Source organism: Phacochoerus africanus, chromosome 12 (genome assembly GCF_016906955.1).
Source record: "Phacochoerus africanus isolate WHEZ1 chromosome 12, ROS_Pafr_v1, whole genome shotgun sequence".
Taxonomy (NCBI): Eukaryota; Metazoa; Chordata; class Mammalia; order Artiodactyla; family Suidae; genus Phacochoerus; species Phacochoerus africanus.
Genome location: NC_062555.1, coordinates 38,712,243 through 38,729,515, shown reverse-complemented (window position 1 = coordinate 38,729,515; position 17,273 = coordinate 38,712,243). Strand labels below are relative to the sequence as shown.

The following is a 17,273-nucleotide window of genomic DNA, read 5'->3' as shown; positions in this document are numbered from 1 at the left end:
TGGCCAACTCCTGGCTGACTAAGAGCCTGGCCCCGGGCCCCTTCCTGCCACCTTCTTCACCGTGGAGGCTACTGGGGTGAGGGATGTGGTTCAAGCCCCAGTCCTTTCTAAAGGCAGCCGTTCCAAACACTTTCACTAAGGAAAGGCAGGAAGGGGTGACGAAATAGCACTGGCAAGGTCCTGGGAGGCTCAAGAAGAGGAGGAGGAGTGGTCACTTACCCTGAGGTCCAGTCATCCAACTGCCACAGAGTTAAGCCCCAGACATGTGCCCTAGGAGAGGAAAAAAGGAAGATCCCCGCACACCTGGTGCGTGCATGTATACACGTGGGTGACGTGTGCACAGCTGTCTGCATGCACCCGTCAGCACGCGTGTCCACTGGCACTTCAGTAAATATTTGTAACATGTGTAATGCTCATTATGAGCCAGGCATGGTCTGAGAGCTTTGTAAGATTAACTCACCTGATCCTCCTGACAGCCTGATGAAAGAGGTGCTATGATTCCCACTACACAGATGAACAAACTGAGGCACAGAGAGCCTAGGTCATTTGCTCAAAGTCGTAGAACTAGGCAGAGGCAGCAGTAGGATTTGCACCCAGGAATTCTGGCCTCTCGCAAGCTCATTTCAGGCGTGTTAGCGCACATGCATCTTCGAGGATTGGGCATCTTTGGGGAGGGTGGAGTCTCCCACTTAAGCAGGACTTTATAGCTTGCAAAGCCCTGTAAGGCAGCACCTTGTACCAAGGAATCTCCTGGTCAAAAGTCAAATCTGAGTCCCAGCCACCTCTGCTCAAGCCTGAGACCACCAGGGATCCTTCCAGCAGTCATAGGCATGAGTGGTGACAGCCAGGCAGCCCTGGTGGGGCTACAAGAGGCTGCTCTTCCTGCTCCCGTTTCCCAATGGGTCCCACAATCTCAGCTCATCCTAGCAGGGCCTGCAGTACTCTCAGACGGGACAATGGGGGTGACCTCCCCTGCACCCTGGTTTCCTCTGGCCCATTTCTCCCAGATGCCAGTTCAATCAAGGCAGCACATTAGAGGCTGCTGGTGCCTGGTGCCAGGGCACTAGGGAGAAGGCGGCGCCCAGGGTACTTACTGTTTCAAGTCCTTGGGTCACAGCCAAGACCCTCCCCCATTTTTAAGGGCCGCACCTGCAGCATAAGGAAGTTCCCAGGCTAGGGACTGAATCGGAGCTGCAGCTGCCAGCCTACACCACGGTCACAGCAACACCAGATCCGGGCTGTGTCAGCGATCTACACCACAGCTCACAGCAACACCAGATCCTTAACCCACTGAATGGGGCCAGGTCCTCATGGATAAAGGGTGGGTTTGTTACTGCTAAGCCGCAACAGAAACTCCACAGCTGGTTAAATATCTTGGGGCTAACAAGAAAGCTTATTTACCTAAATTATCATACCTTGGGTAAATGGCTCTGAGAACTATCTCAGAACCATGCTGACTGGCATTGGTGGAAAATAGCAGAGTGTGGCTAGAGAACTGCTGGGGAAACTTCTCCTCTGAAGTGGCATCAGCTACTACACAGTGAGTCCCTGTGAGGTGGCAGTCATCGTTTCAGACACCATCTCTTTTAAGCCTCAAAAAGTCTCTGCTACTATTCCCATTTTACAGATATGAATATGAGACTCAGATGGGGAAATGGCCGGTTCCAGGGAGGTGTGTGTACACTGTGTGATCCCAGGCAGGTGTGGATCTGGCCAGGTGAGGTACCACCTTCTCCCCCCACCCCACCCCACACCCGCCCCAACCAGGCAGAGGAGGCAGACCTCTGCCCCAATCACTGCCCCCTCCCAGATTTGGAGAACCCAAATCCCTCAGAAGAGAAGCCACCTGCCATTACAAAGATAGGGTCATTTATTCACGTTATATTACCGGAAATTTAAAGGCAAAAATACAGTTCTGTTTTGAACATCAAGGTCAGACATTCCCCCCATTCCCCGGTTACAATGGTAAAGAGATACATTTGCGTACATGGGAAATCAAAATACACAGTACACAACATGTCACTGGACAGGAAAGCTCCCCTATCAGCTGTGTGGGGTGCCCCACATCCAGCCCTCGGATCAGCAGAGACCCTGCCCGGGCTGAGAGCCAGCACCAACATTTCTTTTACCCTCCTGTGCCACCTCTGCTCTCCGATCTTTCCCAAAGGCCATTCTGGGGTCACCAGCAACAGAACAGACAAAAACAGAGAAAGGCACAGCATATGACAACTTCCAGGTGAAAGAAATGCTCCCTGAACCCTCAGCCTTGAACTCCCCAGAGAAAAAAAACAGGCCCTGCAGCATCTCATAAACCAGGCAAGGTCCAGGACTGACCTTGGGCCCAGGTGGACCCCATGAAAGCACCGGAAGATCAGCAAATAGGGAACAGGTGAAGCAGGATTTCCCTTGGTCCTGAGAATGTGCCACATACTTGACTATTCCAATGGAACATGAAGGAAAACGTAATAGAAAAAACAAAAAAGAAAAAAAAAGTCAGAATTTTGTTCTAAGAGTAAAGTAAGTAACAAAGAGGTCACCACTCAAGGTATCTGTCTCCTTTGCTTTAAGGCACTTTGGAAAAGTCAGGATCTGGGGACAGAAAGGGAGGTCTTCATTCTTTGCATTTCCCCAAATTTCTCAGGGCAGTCATTCTTAGTTTTACCAACACGGCTACTTAGGAGTGGGGAACTAAGAGAAGGAATACTCTTTGCATGGCCCAACTGCTTCTGTAATGGAAAATAATTTGTAACCATTACAAAGGCTTCTGGAAAAAAGAACCAAGTTAGCAGCTGAGATGCTCAAAGCAATAAAGGCACAGGTGAGATTGGGGCCAGGCACCAGCTCAGCCTCCACAATGGGAGCTGGCTTCCAGAAGGTCAGTGGTGGGGATCTGGCTGCCCCCAGCTAAAAGGTCACCCCTGGGATTAGAAAGCTGAATCTTAAGCAGTCAACCCAGGCTGGACCCAGCAAGGGTGTCCAGTGGCAGGAGCCACCTTGCATATCTCATCCTAGGCAGGCTAAAACCTCTGGCAGCAGAGGTAGGCTTGGGGAAGACACTCCCTTTGAGTCAGCCTCCCTGGAGTGGGAGTACCTGCTAAAAAATTTGAGGCTTAGGCACCAGAGTGGTCGTGGGGGGGGAGTGTGGATAGGTCCAGCTGAACTTCTTTCTAGATCTCTAATTAAAAGGCACATTCATGCTGGAGAATGAATAGTCAGTCTGACCCTGAGTGCCATAGGCCAGTTTTAAGGAAGAGCCAAGAGGCAAAGGAACAAAAGGGTGATGGAATAAGGAGAAAGACCTCACGAGGGAGGCAGGGGGAGGAGGAAGGAGAACCAGTCCTACAAGGTGGGCTAGATGGAGGCTTCTTCCACCTCCCCAGGCTGAGGGCCAGGAAATAACCTGATGGCTGTCATTTCCAACTGCACAGCCTAGGGCCCTAATGGGAGGTTCTGGGGCCAGTCTGAGAAGGTGGGGATTCCCTCTGCCCTGCCCACCTGCCTGCGGAGGGTAAGGAGGTAGAGGTGGGGGAGCTCTGCCAGGCAGGCTCAGGCTTCGGCCTCCCCCAAGAGGCCCAGCTCCATAATGCTGATGGGGAGTCCGAGCTCTCATCAAAGGGTCCAAAGGTGATTTTGCTCTTCAGAAAACCTGGCCTGCCAGCTACATCAGAGGCCCATGTGTGACCACTACAGCATACAATATTTTTTTCCCTAAAAAAATGCTCAATTCCCTCCCCACATTTAAAACACCACAATAAAAATACATAAGAAATTCAAGTTTATATAGCATGCTCAGAAAAATAAATTGCCATGATTATGCAGATCTGTATCAACACAAAATCAAGCTCAATCATATTTAGAATGTGATTTTTTCTTTAAAATACTACAAACTGCTGTTTTTTAAAAAAAAGATTTACATTCAGAAATCAGACAATCTAGAGGAAGGCCACTGAATGGAAGAATACCCAAGGCTTTTACTCTGGTGCCTAACGTGGCCTTGGACTTGACAGTCACCGGGGTGAAGGATCCAAGGCTCAAGTGTTAAAATTTTTTTGCTAAGAAAAGACACAGGGAGTTCCCATCGTGGCTCAGTGGTAACAAACTTGACTAGTATCCTTGAGGACTTGGGTTCAATCCCTGGCCTTGTTCAGTGGGTTAAGGATCTGGCGTTGCCATGAGGTGTGGTGTAGGCCGGCAGCTGCAGCTCTAACTTGACCCTTAGCCTGGGAAATTCCACATGCCGCAAATGCAGCCCTAAAAAGCCAAAAAAAAAAAAAAAAAAAAGAAAAGAAAGAAAGAAAGAAAAGCCACACACACACAGAGTGATTGTAATAGGAGCATACTATAGAAAGAGGGTGGGGGAGGGGTAAATGAGAATGGTTAAAATTGTGTGTTTTTCTGTTATAACACGACAACCAAAAAATAACACACCAATCCAATTTCAGCAGCACTTTCCAATTTTTCACAAAGTAATAATACCACAATTTAAAGCGAAATTCTTACCTATCTCACAAAAAGTTAGCAGTTTTTCACTGGGAATGAGTCCCACAGTCACCAAATTTGGGGCTGTGTATAGCTCTGATTCTTTGGGGTGACACTGTGAACATGCTGAGGATCCCCCAAAGGCTGACAGTCTCTATGCTTACATACACCTCGTAGGGCTAAGAAGTCACGCGCCGAGCCACATTGGGAGCGAAACATCCCACTCGTCCTGGTCGTCTGGAAAGGCGTCTGAATGGTGAGCGGAGAGGGCCTATCACTCTGATTGGTAAGAATGAGAGGGACCAGCCCCAGACTGGCAGAGACACCCAGAAGAGGGCCTTGGCCATTTTTGGGTCTCTTATCAGTGTACCAAGATGCTAGCTCGGTGTCCCGATGTCCACTGTGATTTTGGTAAATAACGGGTATCTCTCTATGTCCAACACCAGGTAGGTGAGTGTGTTCAAGCCATCAGAGAGCATGGTTTCCTTGGTGTGTGCAATTCGGTCAAACCTACAAGGGAAAAGTGGGCAAAGAGCTGGAGTCAAACAAAAACCTTTAGAAGTCCCCGCTGTGGCTCAGTGGTAAGGAACCTGGCTAGTATCCATGAGGATGCAGGTTCAATCCCTGGCCTCGCTCAGTGGGGGTTAAGGATCCTGCGTGGCTGTGGCTGTGGCCAGCACTGAAGATCCAATTCGATGCCTAGCCTGGCAACTTCCATATGCCTTGGTGTGGCCCTAAAAAGAAAATAATTAAAAAATTAAATTAAAAAAAAATATTAAGTGTTTGAACTTCACAGCCCCTCCTCCTCCCTCTCACTCCACCTCCTCTCCTTGGACTGAACCCTCCCTTTCTCTCCAGAACCTCATTCCTACAGCCCATCTCCTCTGAAAGGAGGAAGAAGAAATGTACACAGCAGGATAGAATAAAACACAGAACACACCTCTGAGGATTAGGTTCATTTTTCTTATCTCTTGAGTGGCGGATCATCCGGCATTTCCCGATCAAAGCATTTGGGCGAGATACGGACATGCCTTTAAAAGCTAATCTGTAAGGAGTAAAGGGACAAGTGGTCATTACAGAGCTGCCCTAAGGCTTGGGTCCCCCAGCCCCAGCTGCAAGACTCTTGTCCAGGCCACCATCCTGCCTGCTGTTCTCACCCAGCCCTAACCCCAGCCCAGTGCACAGGCAATGGTTAAAACTCACACTGCGTCCCTATCACCTTTTACCATGGGTTCTAGATCTTGGTGACTATCCTGTGCCAGGCACTGGGGGTGTCTGCCCTCATGGAACTTACAGTGTGGATGCTTTGAACACAGGGCCACCAGTGCCAGGACGAAGGTGGGAGGGAGAAGTGGGGCTTTGTGGCACAGAGGGAGAAGGAACTAACTCTACTTGAGCAAGACTAGGCAGAGCCAAGTCATGAAGGTGAGTAGGTGTTTGCTGGAGCATTTAGGGACCAAGGCAGGGAGGGGAGGGCAAGCACAGTGCCCTCAGGGAGCACCACTAGCTTCCAGGGACTGGTGATCAGGGTCTAGGATAGGAAGGGCCAGAGAGGAAGTTGGCAAAGACTGTATCATGGAGGCCATCTCAGGGCTTTTCGCATCCCCCAGAACAGTGCCTGTGTCTGAAAGGGATATGATACAGTGGTCCCTTGGTATCCGGTATCCGAGGGGAAACGGTTCCAGGACCACCCCCTACCCCAGCCCCGCCCCTTCCCAGTGGCCATTCAAGTCCCTTGTAGAAAATGGTGCAACAGCTGCATATAACCTCTGCACAAGCACATCCTCATCCTCCCATACACTTTAAATCACCTCTAGATTACTTATAATATCTAGCACAAAGTGAATGATATGTAGATAGCTGTAAATACAATGTAAATGTTATGTAAACAGCCACCAGTGCAGAGCAAATTCAAGTTTTGCTTTCTGGAGTTTTTTCCTCCAATTATTTCTGATCAGAGTTGTTTGAATCTGTGGATGTGGAATTGGCAGATATGGAGGGCCAAAGGGGACAGTCTCTCTGATAAGCAATCTAAGAATGGAGAGCTGGGAACAAGACTAGAGGCGGCCAGAACAAGGTGGAGCAAGGTAGGTTCCAGGGGAGAAAGGAATGAGGACCAAAACTAAAGCCTTGAGAGCGGGACAATAAAAGTTAGTTAAGAAGCAGGAATGAGGAGTTCCCGTCGTGGCGCAGTGGTTAACGAATCCGACTAGGAACCATGAGGTTGCGGGTTCAGTCCCTGCCCTTGCTCAGTGGGTTAAGGATCCAGCGTTGCCGTGAGCTGTGGTGTAGGTTGCAGACACGGCTCGGATCCCGCGTTGCTGTGGCTCTGGTGTAGGCCGATGGCTACAGCTCCAACTGGACCCCTAGTCTGGGAATCTCCATATGCCGCGGGAGCGGCCCAAGAAATAGCAAAAAGACAAAAAAAAAAAAAAAAAAAGAAGCAGGAATGACCAGTCCTGTGCGACTTAAAGGCTCCTGGCCTGGCCTCCCCCAAGTGCTGAGTTAGTACCTGGCACACAGTGAGTCAGTACAGGATAAGAGCCAGGTTCCTTATCTTTCAAGAAAGCTGCTCTGAGGGAGAGGCAAGATGGGGGAGGGGATTAAAAGGTACAAACTACTACTTATCTTTATTTTTTATTTTATAAATATTTATCTTTATGTTATTCACTTTATCAGATAAATAAGCTACAAGGATATATTGTACAGCACAGGAAATACAGCCAATATTTTAGAATAACTATAAATGCAGTATAACCTTAAAAAATTGTGAATCACTATGTTGTATACCTGAAACATATATATTATATATATACACATATCTCAATTTTATTTTTTTTTATTTAAAAAGAAAGAAAAGCTGTTCCACAAGCCATTCCTCCTTCTAGTCCCTCCAGCCTTGCAAGTCCATCCTCAAAGCTCCCTCCCCCAACCTTTCTGATTAACCAGGTCTGTGGCGTCACGTCAGCCCTGGACACCATTCCTACCCTCCCAGCTTGCCCAGGTGCAGGGCTGTGGAAGCAAGGTTGTTTCTGTCTGGATTCCCTTGTTCAGCACGTCAGTGGGAACCCCACCCCCACCCCACTGGGCCTGCCTGGCCCAGGGCTCTGCTTATTGATAACCAATCTGCACACTCTTAAGTACTGAAGTTTTCCTCAAGGCCTGTATTAAAGACTTGGGTCTGTGCCAAGTTCTCATAGAAAGTGACCTCAATTTTTCTTTTCTTTTCTTTTTTTTTTTTTTTTTTTTGCTTTTTAGGGCCACATTTATGGCATACAGAAGTTCCTAGGCTAGGGGTCAAATCAGTGCTGCAGCTGCCGGCCTACACCACAGTCACAGCAACAAGAGACCCTAGATGCATCTTTGACCTACACCACAGCTTGTGGCAACGCTGGATCCTTAACCCACTGAGCAAGGCTAGGGATCCAACCCAAATCCTCAGGGATACTAGCTGGGTTCTTAACCTGCTGAGCCACAACTCCCAAAGCTAATTTTAAATGACTTGGGTGCTGCTCTGACAGAGACACCTTTTTTTTTCCCCCAGGGCTGCATCCATGGCATATGGAGGTTCCTAGGCTAGGGGTCAAACCAGTGCTGCAGCTGCTAGCCTACGCCACAGCCACAGCAACACCGGATCCGAGCCGCATCTTCGACCCACACTACACCTTATGGCAATGCCAGATCCTTAACCCACTAAGCGAGGCCAGGGATCGAACCTGCATCCTCATGGATACTGTCAGATTCGTTTCCACTGAGCCACAATGGGAACTCCAGAGACATCTTTTGTTAATCATCAAATTCATATACTCCAATTCGGGAAGCCACTAGGGTGAATTCTGATAGCAGACCCAGTGACAAATTCAGACTGGCTCCCAAGAGAGAAGGAGCCTTTTATCTGCAGCCAGCAGGGCTGAACACTCCATTGCGGGGAAGCACTGAGGAGAATGTAGCTTCAGATGCCAAGGACAGATGTTCTTTTTTTTTTTCACCATCGGTGATGACAACTCACATGATAAGGTTTACCAGCTTACAAAGAGCCCCAGGGGGTGGATGGTCACGAAGAATTAATCAAAGTAAACCCACCCCTTCACGTGGTTCTCATTTTACATTTTCCAAAAGGCTAATGCAAAAAAATCATAGAAGCTAATTTTCCTAAAGACTTTCTTTTGAACCCATAGCACCTACAGGAGGGCACACCCAGTTTGGGCTGGGTGGGGATGGGGTCCCTCCCAAGGGTCAATCCTCATGGAATAACCAAGCACTGAGAGAAAAACCAGAAGTGAAGCGAGACAGGGAAGAAAGAGATCTATGTTGTGACATTACCTGTTAAAAATGTCATCATCTTCACCTCCCCAGCCCCAATAGTTATTAGGAAATCCATTGATGGTGAGAAACTGTTCTTTACTTAGAGCAGAGACACCGCCAAAATACTGCACATAAGGGAGGCTGCAGAGGGAGAAAGAACACATACACACAGGGGACCAGTGGTTAGTAAATTCTGACTTTTCTTAAAAGTAATCTTGCTCAAAATATAAACACATTTTTTTATCCTCTGGAACTTTTTTTTTTTTTAAGGACTGCACCATTCCCAGGCTAGGGGTCGAAACAGAGCTATAGGTGCTGGCCTACACCACAGCCACAGCAACACCAGATCTGAACTGTGTCTGCAACCTACACCACAGCTCATGGCAACACTGGATCTTTAACCCACTGAGTGAGGCCAGGGATCGAAAGTGCAACCTCATGGCTCCTAGTCAGATTCGTCTCTGCTGTGCCACGACGGGAACTCCCTGGAGTTTTTAAATTAGGGATTTATGAGGGTTTCTTTGTTTTGTTTTCATATCAGACTCAGATTATCTTAGAAAAGACACAGGTATCAAAAAGTAGAGTCTTGCTCTAAGAGCACTGTGTTGCCTCTGCGGTTATCTAGAAAATCAGTCAGTGACGAGAGCATAAGCCGAGTTCTTCTGCGATGCTCAGGAAACTGCTTCCCAAGTGTCCTGTTCCCACACAGGGAATCCTTATTCAGAAGGACCTAGAAACTAAGACTACCTTATTTTTTAATTTTATTTTTATTTATTTTATTTTTTTGCTTTTCAGGGCTGTACCCGCATCATACAGAAGTTCCCAGGCTAGGGGTGGAATCGGAGTTGCAGCTGCGGGCCTACACCACAGCCACAGCAATGCCAGACCCTTAACCCACTGAGCGAGGCCAGGGATACTAGTTGGGTTCATTACTGCTGAGCAACAATGGGAACTCCTACTGGGCTGCCTTAGGCCCACCCCATCGGGCCCTCCTTCCCACCCCATGCCCACCTACTGTCAAGCGTTCATTTCTTCCAAATGTTTAACAGCTTGGACACTGACCCTAACAGTCAAGACAGCATTTCTTAAATTTTGCTAAAATACAATTTTCTTGGGCGTTCCCGTTGTGGTTCAGCAGAAATGACTGTGACTACTACCCATGAGGATGCGGGTTCGATCCCTGGCCTTGCTCTGGTGTTGCTATGAGCTGTGGTATAGGTCACAAATGTGGCTTGGATCCTGAGTTGCTATGGCTGTGGCATAGGCCAGCGGCTATAGTTCGGATTTGACTCCCAGCCTGGGAACTTCCATATGCCATGAGTGTGGCCCTAAAAAGACAAAAATAAAATAAAAATCTCTTGGAAAATTCTACCACATCCTGACTGAGCAAAATGTATAATGGTGAATCTATTTTGACACATTTTCAAGCAGTAGGGCATCTGGGCTCTCACCCTTTCAAACATGTTTGTATTTCAATATTTCAGTGGTTATGAATCGTGGACCCCTGAGGCATGCAGAGGAAGAATTGATGAGAAATGTTAAGACTCTGGACGTGCCCAGAGCCCCCTTCCTGTGGGTCCTTTAAAGGCTGTGGTTTTGTGATGGCCCTGTGTGCAGCCCCAAACCACACTCAGGCGTTTACTAGAATCCAAAGGGACTGAAACCTATCACATAAATTAAGGAAAATTGTAACTCGGACTTGGAGGGGGCAGTCAGCCAAACCATATAGGACATAGGAAAAAAAAGAGGTTAATTATTATTTTCAAATACATTCCAGAATTCTGACTGTAAGCATCCACAAGCAAAGGTCCCTGCTTTAATGAATCAAAGGTCAGAGACTTGTAACAAGGTGTCATCATTTAGGTGCCAAGTCATTCCCCTTTGGCAGATGGCAAACAGCAGTCTGCACTTGTGATGTGAGGGTTTGTACCAGAGCTGGCCAGGCCATTAAGGCTTTTACTTTTTCTTCTTTATTTTTTTCGGTCTTTTTAGGGCTGCTCCCATGGCATATGGAGGTTCCCAGGCTAGGGGTCCAATCAGAGCTATAGCCACGGGCCTACACCAGAGCCACGGCAACACAGGATCCGATCTGCGTCTGGCACCTACACCACAGCTCATGGCAACGCTGGATCCTTAACCGACTGAGTTAGGCCAGGGATTGAACCTTTGTCCTCAGGGATACTAGTAGAGTTCATTAACCGCTGAGCCATGACAGGAACTCCTCCTCTTCTTCTTTTTGTTATTTTCTTTTCTTCCTTCCTTCCTTTCTCTTTTGCCTTTTAGGGCCCCATTTGTGGCATGTGGAAGTTCCCAGGCTAGGGGTTGAACTGGAGCTGCAGCTGCCAGCCTACACCACAGCCACAGCAACACAGGATGCAGGCTGTGTCTACAACCTACACCACAGCTCATGGCAACGCCAGATCCTTAACCAACTGAGCAAGGCCAGAGATGGAACCTGCGTCCTCATAGCTACTAGTTCGATTCATTACTGCTGAGTCACAATGGTAACTCCCATTAAGGCTTTTTCGCAATCAGTGTTTTTACAGAAATGGACTCTTAGCTACTTTCAGGGGGAAGTACCTGTGATTTTGACAAGATTTTGTTTTGCTTTCTCTGCTGCTTTATCTTACCTACCTGCTTTGTCCCCCAAGCCTAACTAGTTCTGTAAAATAATCATTAGGTAAGCATTGGAATTCCCTGGTGGCCTAGCAGTTAAGGACTCGACATTGTCACTGAGGTGGCTTGGGTTTGATCCCTGGCCCAGGAACTGCAAGGCCAAAAAAATTAAGTAGGTGTTTGGGGGCGGGGATGGACTGGAGGTTTGGGACTGGCATGCATACACTGAGGAATATGGAATGACCAGCCGACAGGGACCTGCTGTAGAGCACAGGGAATTCTACTCAATATTCTGTGATGATCTGTATGTGAAAAGAATCTGAAAGAGAATAGATTTGTGTATATGTTTAACTGAGTCACTTTGTTGTACAGCAGAAATTATCTCAACCTTGTAAATACACTCTCTCTCTGTACGTTTTTTTTTTTTTTTTGCTCTTTAGGGCTGCACCAACGTCATACAGAAGTTCCAAGGCTAGGGGTGGAATTGGAGCTGCAGCTGCCGTCCTACATCACAGCCATAGCAACGTCAGATCTAGCCATGTCTGTGACCTACACCACAGCTCACGGCAATGCCGGATTGCTGACCCAGTGAGCGAGGCCAGAGACTGAACCCATGTCTTCATGGATACTAGTAGGATTCACTTCTGCTGCGCCACAATGGGAACTCCAATTCTACTTCAATAATACTTTAAAAAAATTTTTTTAAAAAATGAAAAAAAAAAAAAAAGAATTAGGTAAGCACTACCATGCTTCAAGGGAGAACACAGAGGAGCAAGTGTATCTAGAAGAGAAGATGCACAAAGAGGGAGGGTAGATAGAAGGGAACAGAAGGCCATTTACAGTCAATTCCCCTTGTTAAGATAGTAAGTTTATGTCTGAATGTCTTTAATCTGGGGGGAAGGGCTTCTGAACATCCCTACATTCATCCCACAGCTCACATGCCCCCATCAAGGGAGGACAAAAGGCAATGATGAGAATAAAATGAGCCTGAAAGAACTCATCTGAATCAAGGAATTGCTGGTGGGCATGGGCCGCCAACACTGCAGTACACAGCCCAGGCTGGGGGTGCTAAGCACACGGGGTGCCCACAGCACAGCTTCCCCGGGGCTTTTGCATTGACTCAGAACAGGGAGGGAGGGGTCAGGTGACCCAACTGATAGGTGACTCAAAACAACTTTATGCTGATACAAACATGGATAAATTATGCAAATTTACTTTTTTTTTAAAGATTAAAACATAGATTATGAAGTGACTTTCCTCCCATGACAATGTGCTTTGGATTATACTGGAGACAGGCATCAGCTCGTTTCTCCACCAGGGTCATTTGGGTGGAAAAGGTTGAGCTCCCGTGTTGAAGCAGAAGCCTGCGCTTTGCAGGGAAAGAGAACCAGGTTCCTTCTTAAAGTGCCAAGGAACCTCTGCTACAGTATCCAAGACCAAGAATTTGCTGCAGGAAAATGACTCCAATTTGACTCCTAAACTGCGTGGAGAAGGGGGAAAGAAGAAAGCGAGGTAATATAGTCTCTGCAGCCCAAAGAAAGATGAGAGCCATCCTGAACATAAAGACTCTTCCCACCTGGATGTACAGTTAAAGGTGTTTCTAGACTCCACCTTCCTCCTCAACAACTGGCTTAAAAAGCACCCATTTCTGGAGTTCCTGTCATGGCTCAGCAGTTAACGAATGCGACTAGTATCCATAAGGATGAGGGTTCCATTCCTGGCCCGTGTTCAGTGGGTTAAAGAACCGGGGTTGCCGTAAGCTGTAGACTCGGCTTGGATCCCGCATTACTGTGGCTGTGGTGTAGGCAGGCAGCTACAGCTCTGATTTGATCCCTAGCCTAGAAACCTCCACATGCTACAGGTGCCCCCCCCCCAAAAAAAAGACACACACACAAAAAGCACCCAGTTCTCAGAGGAGGCATGTTTCTCCAGAGCCTGGGCTGGAGGAATTGCAGTTCCTAGTCGTCACGTAAGAGGGAAACATGTTTTCTACAGATTCTGGTGAATCTCTCTTACCTAAATCCAAACTTATCCATTGCTACAGAAATGTGCCGTGGCTGTGAGAAACACCTGTAGGCATTGTGGTCATTCATTGGAATGAGGTCCACGTCGCTAAACACAAAGCAGTTGTAGTCATAGTCCTTCAAGGCCTCTTTAAAGCCGATGTTGAGGAGCTTTGCACGGTTGAACATGGAGTCTCCAGCCTGGCGCAGAAACAAAAAAAGTGGTATCAGATGCCATACAGCCTTTGAGCAGAACACTAACAGGGGCTTGGTGATTTCTTCATTCCACGTGGTCATGAGCCCGTTTCTGGGCCTCACTTTCTGCCCTCACATCACAACTCGATACCGGATGGCATTCCCTGAATCAGCAGTCCCACTTCTAGGAATTATCCTGGAGGATTTGCAAGTGTGCAAATGACCCTGTGAACAACGTGTTCACTATGTGCATCGCATGTTTATCAAAGCAAAGACTGCAAACAATGACATAAGCATTACCAGGAAACTGCTTAAATAAACTATGGTACATCCATATAATGGAATAGAGCTATTTAAAGCAAAAAGGAAGCTCTACAAGGAAATGATCATCAAGACAGTATTGTTAGCTGAAAGGTATTTAAACATATGTGCTATTTATTCACATATTAAATAAAGGCTAATTTCAGGAAAGATATTCAGGTGACTATGGGGCTTTTCACTTCTACCCTCTTTGTATGGTTGACTATGGTTTGATCACACATTGTGTGCCTTCCAGGTATCTGTCACTAGAGAAATATGGTAAACGCAAGTCACTCTCTGCCCTCAAGGGCCCACAGTATAGTGTGATACACAGCATGACAGACAGTGTGCATGACAGAGAAGAACAGCTGCTTCAGGAGGCCCACCATCGGATCCCCAAGAACCAGGTGTGTTGGTGCCAAGGGACTTCATATTTTATTTACTTGTTTTATTTATTTTCAGTCTCCTGACTGAACATAAGCTCAATGAAGGATGAAAGTTTTTTTTTTTTTTTAATCTTTTTAGGACTGCATCTGTGGCATATGGAGGTTCCCAGGCTAAGGGTCGAATCGGAACTGGAGCTGCCGGCCTACACCACAGCCACAGCAACGCCAGATCCTTAACCGCCTGAGTGAGGCCAGGGATGGAAGCGGCATCCTCATGGATACTAGTTGGGTTCCTAATCCACTAAGCCACAATGGGAACTCTGTGGAATTCTTTTTATTCATCCAGTGCCTAGAACATTGCCTGGCATATAATAAGAGCTCAGTAAATGACTGCTGGATGGATGGATGGATGGATGGATGGATGGATGGATGGATGAATAAATGAGTAGACCAATGGAGGGGCTTCAACATATAATGGCAGATGGCAGTCCTTTTGGGAGGATCCAACTAAAGGGGTTCCTCAGGGTCACAGCCATGGGGCTCTGCTCTCATCAATTCCCATGACCCCAGGTTAATAAGGACAGGAATAGCATCAACACAGCCACTCTTGTACTAGGCAGTTCACAAGCCCTTCCATACCCACACTTTCATCCTGAATGGAATTCTCTCAGCACTGCCGTGAAGATGCTAAGGCCACATAAATGACATAGCTGGTGCTAGAGTTCAACACTCTGGAACCCTCACTCAGTGTTCTTTCCCAATATCCCTTGGGATCAACAAGATCAGGGCCCTCTATTTTGGAGGAAAATGTACCCCACCAGGGTCTGCAGTAGCTATACAATCTCAAAGGTGTGGGCTTCCAAACAGTCTTTCTCCAGCACCCTAAGCAAGGACTTGGAAACTGGCACTCCACAGGCTGCCCGTGCAAGTGCGGAGAGTGCCATGGCCCCTCCCTGGTCTCAGAAGGGTGACTCAGGGAAACAAACCACTTGAGAAAGACAAGTACCAGGAAGTCAGAAAAAGAAGCCCAGAACAGTAAATGAAGCATCTTACACAAGAGGTCCTTTCTTCAGCTTTCTAACCATGCGTGGTGAAGGGAGAAGGCTATGCCCAGTGGCACTCAGGGTGTTCTTTGGCTGCCCCACCAGTAAGAGTCATTTAGAATTCTACCTTGAGCTAATTCTGAGGTCATTCCTAAGTCTTGAGGGGAGAAAAAAAAAAAAAAAGCCAGAGCTTAAGAATTGCACATTAAGAATGTAACATTGTTGTAATTATTACTATTACCACAATAGCACATTGCTAATATCTACTGGGGGATATGATACACGAGGCACAGGTAAGTATTTTACAAGCCTGGTGCATCATTTAATCATTTCATCAATCTTGTAACAACCTTCATTCCAACTCAGATTTACTTCATTCCTCCCACACCCTTCTATCTTTGGGGAGAGCCCTGGTGCTTCCCATTCTCCTCCTCCAGCCCCATAAAGACTCTAAAAGAGTTAGCTTTCTCTGCATGTTGTGAAATGCAATTCAGCCACATTGAACACTTTTCCAACAAGTGAAAAGGCGATGTCCCAGCAAAGCCTTTTCCCACCCGTGTAGGGGACCCCTGAGGGTGGCTCCCTTCTCTTGGTCTGCCCCCCAGTAACAGGGGCAGGATGTCCGAACCACAGGACCTGGCTTGCTGGCCACGATGGTTTGATCTAAGCAGATGCCTGACTGAGACTACACGGAGCATTTTCCTCTCCCAGAAACTGGAAATTTGGAACCATGAATGGGTCCCTCAGGAGCCTGCCCCAAGACCCATGGCAGCCAGGAGGGGAAACCCAAGAAGCAGACCTGTCCTACCCCTTTCTCACGTGTGGCATAAGAGCTCCTTCAACTCAGTAAGTGCTCCAGTGTCTGAACCACACTTAGAACCAGTCACACAGTTTTTCAAAATAACTAAAAACTACACAGCACTCCACCCATCCTTCTTCCCAGGCTGGTATCACCTGTGCCTTCCTGGAAAGTCAGGGTACACTTCTGCAGGTGTACCTTCCAAGGCCCCTAGGGACACCAAAGGAGCAGAATGGTATGTAAGGAAAGTGTGTGTGTGTGTGTGTGTGTGTGTGTGTGTGTGTGTGTGTGTGTGTGTACATGTGTATTTCTCTTTCTCCCCTAGGATTACAGAAAAGTCAATTCTAGGCTCCATTTTTTTTTTTTTAAAGGCTACGGGTGCAGTATATGGAAGGAATCAGAGCTGCAGCCACCAGCCTCTGCCACAGCCACAGCAATGCCAGATCCGAGCTGCATCCACAACCTACATTGCAGCTTGCAGCAATGCCACATGCTTAGCCCACTGAATGAGGCCAGGGATCGAATCCACATCATCATGTGCTGAGCCACAATGGGAACTCCCAATTCTAGGCTCCTTTGGATGAAATGTATAACACCTTGAGTAGCTTTCTGGATAAGAAAGAGGCCCCGGCCAGACTGCCAACCACCACCATGAACACGAGATGCTCATTCCATTCCAGGGAACAGGAAGATAGCAGCCTTCATTCTTGCCCCTCTTCACTGGCACATTCATCCAGTGCATCATCTACTTCAATCACTCAGGTAAACACGGATCAAACACCTACTATCTGACAAAGCCAAATGCACGACTGTGACAAACATGTGCATTTTTATCCCAGGAACGCCAGCTTCTTCACTCATTAGTTATCACACCTCTAGGTTTCCTCATTTGGGCATGGGGCTGACAATAGATGAGCTGTATTCCAAGAGACAATGCCTGAAAATGCCTTAGCACACTGCCTGGCAACAAAAGTCAGCCACTGAAGTACGTTTTCCCATCCATCCTGAACAGTCTGACCTTTCAAAAGGTCTCGCAGATCCAACCTGGAGACTCTTCCTTCTCTCATGTTCATTTGTGTCCTTTCCATCAGCTTCAAGATTCCTCCCAAATCCTGCTTCTTTGATGGAGGGGGGTGGGGGGTGTGAG

At 47.4% G+C, this 17,273-nt stretch overlaps 1 protein-coding gene across 1 annotated transcript in view; it reads right to left on the bottom strand.

Moving 5' to 3' along the window:
* Nucleotides 1-4,436: 4,436 nt before the first annotated feature.
* Nucleotides 4,437-17,273, bottom strand: part of B4GALT1 (beta-1,4-galactosyltransferase 1) — a 59,571-nt gene continuing 46,734 nt past the window's right edge. Inside the window, exons 3-6 of the mRNA XM_047754618.1 lie at nt 13,417-13,604; nt 8,803-8,925; nt 5,420-5,524; nt 4,437-4,989 (exon numbers count right to left, since the gene is read on the bottom strand). Coding sequence (XP_047610574.1) covers nt 4,857-4,989; nt 5,420-5,524; nt 8,803-8,925; nt 13,417-13,604 — 549 coding nt within the window. The 3' untranslated portion in view covers nt 4,437-4,856. The remainder of the gene's footprint in view (nt 4,990-5,419; nt 5,525-8,802; nt 8,926-13,416; nt 13,605-17,273) is intronic.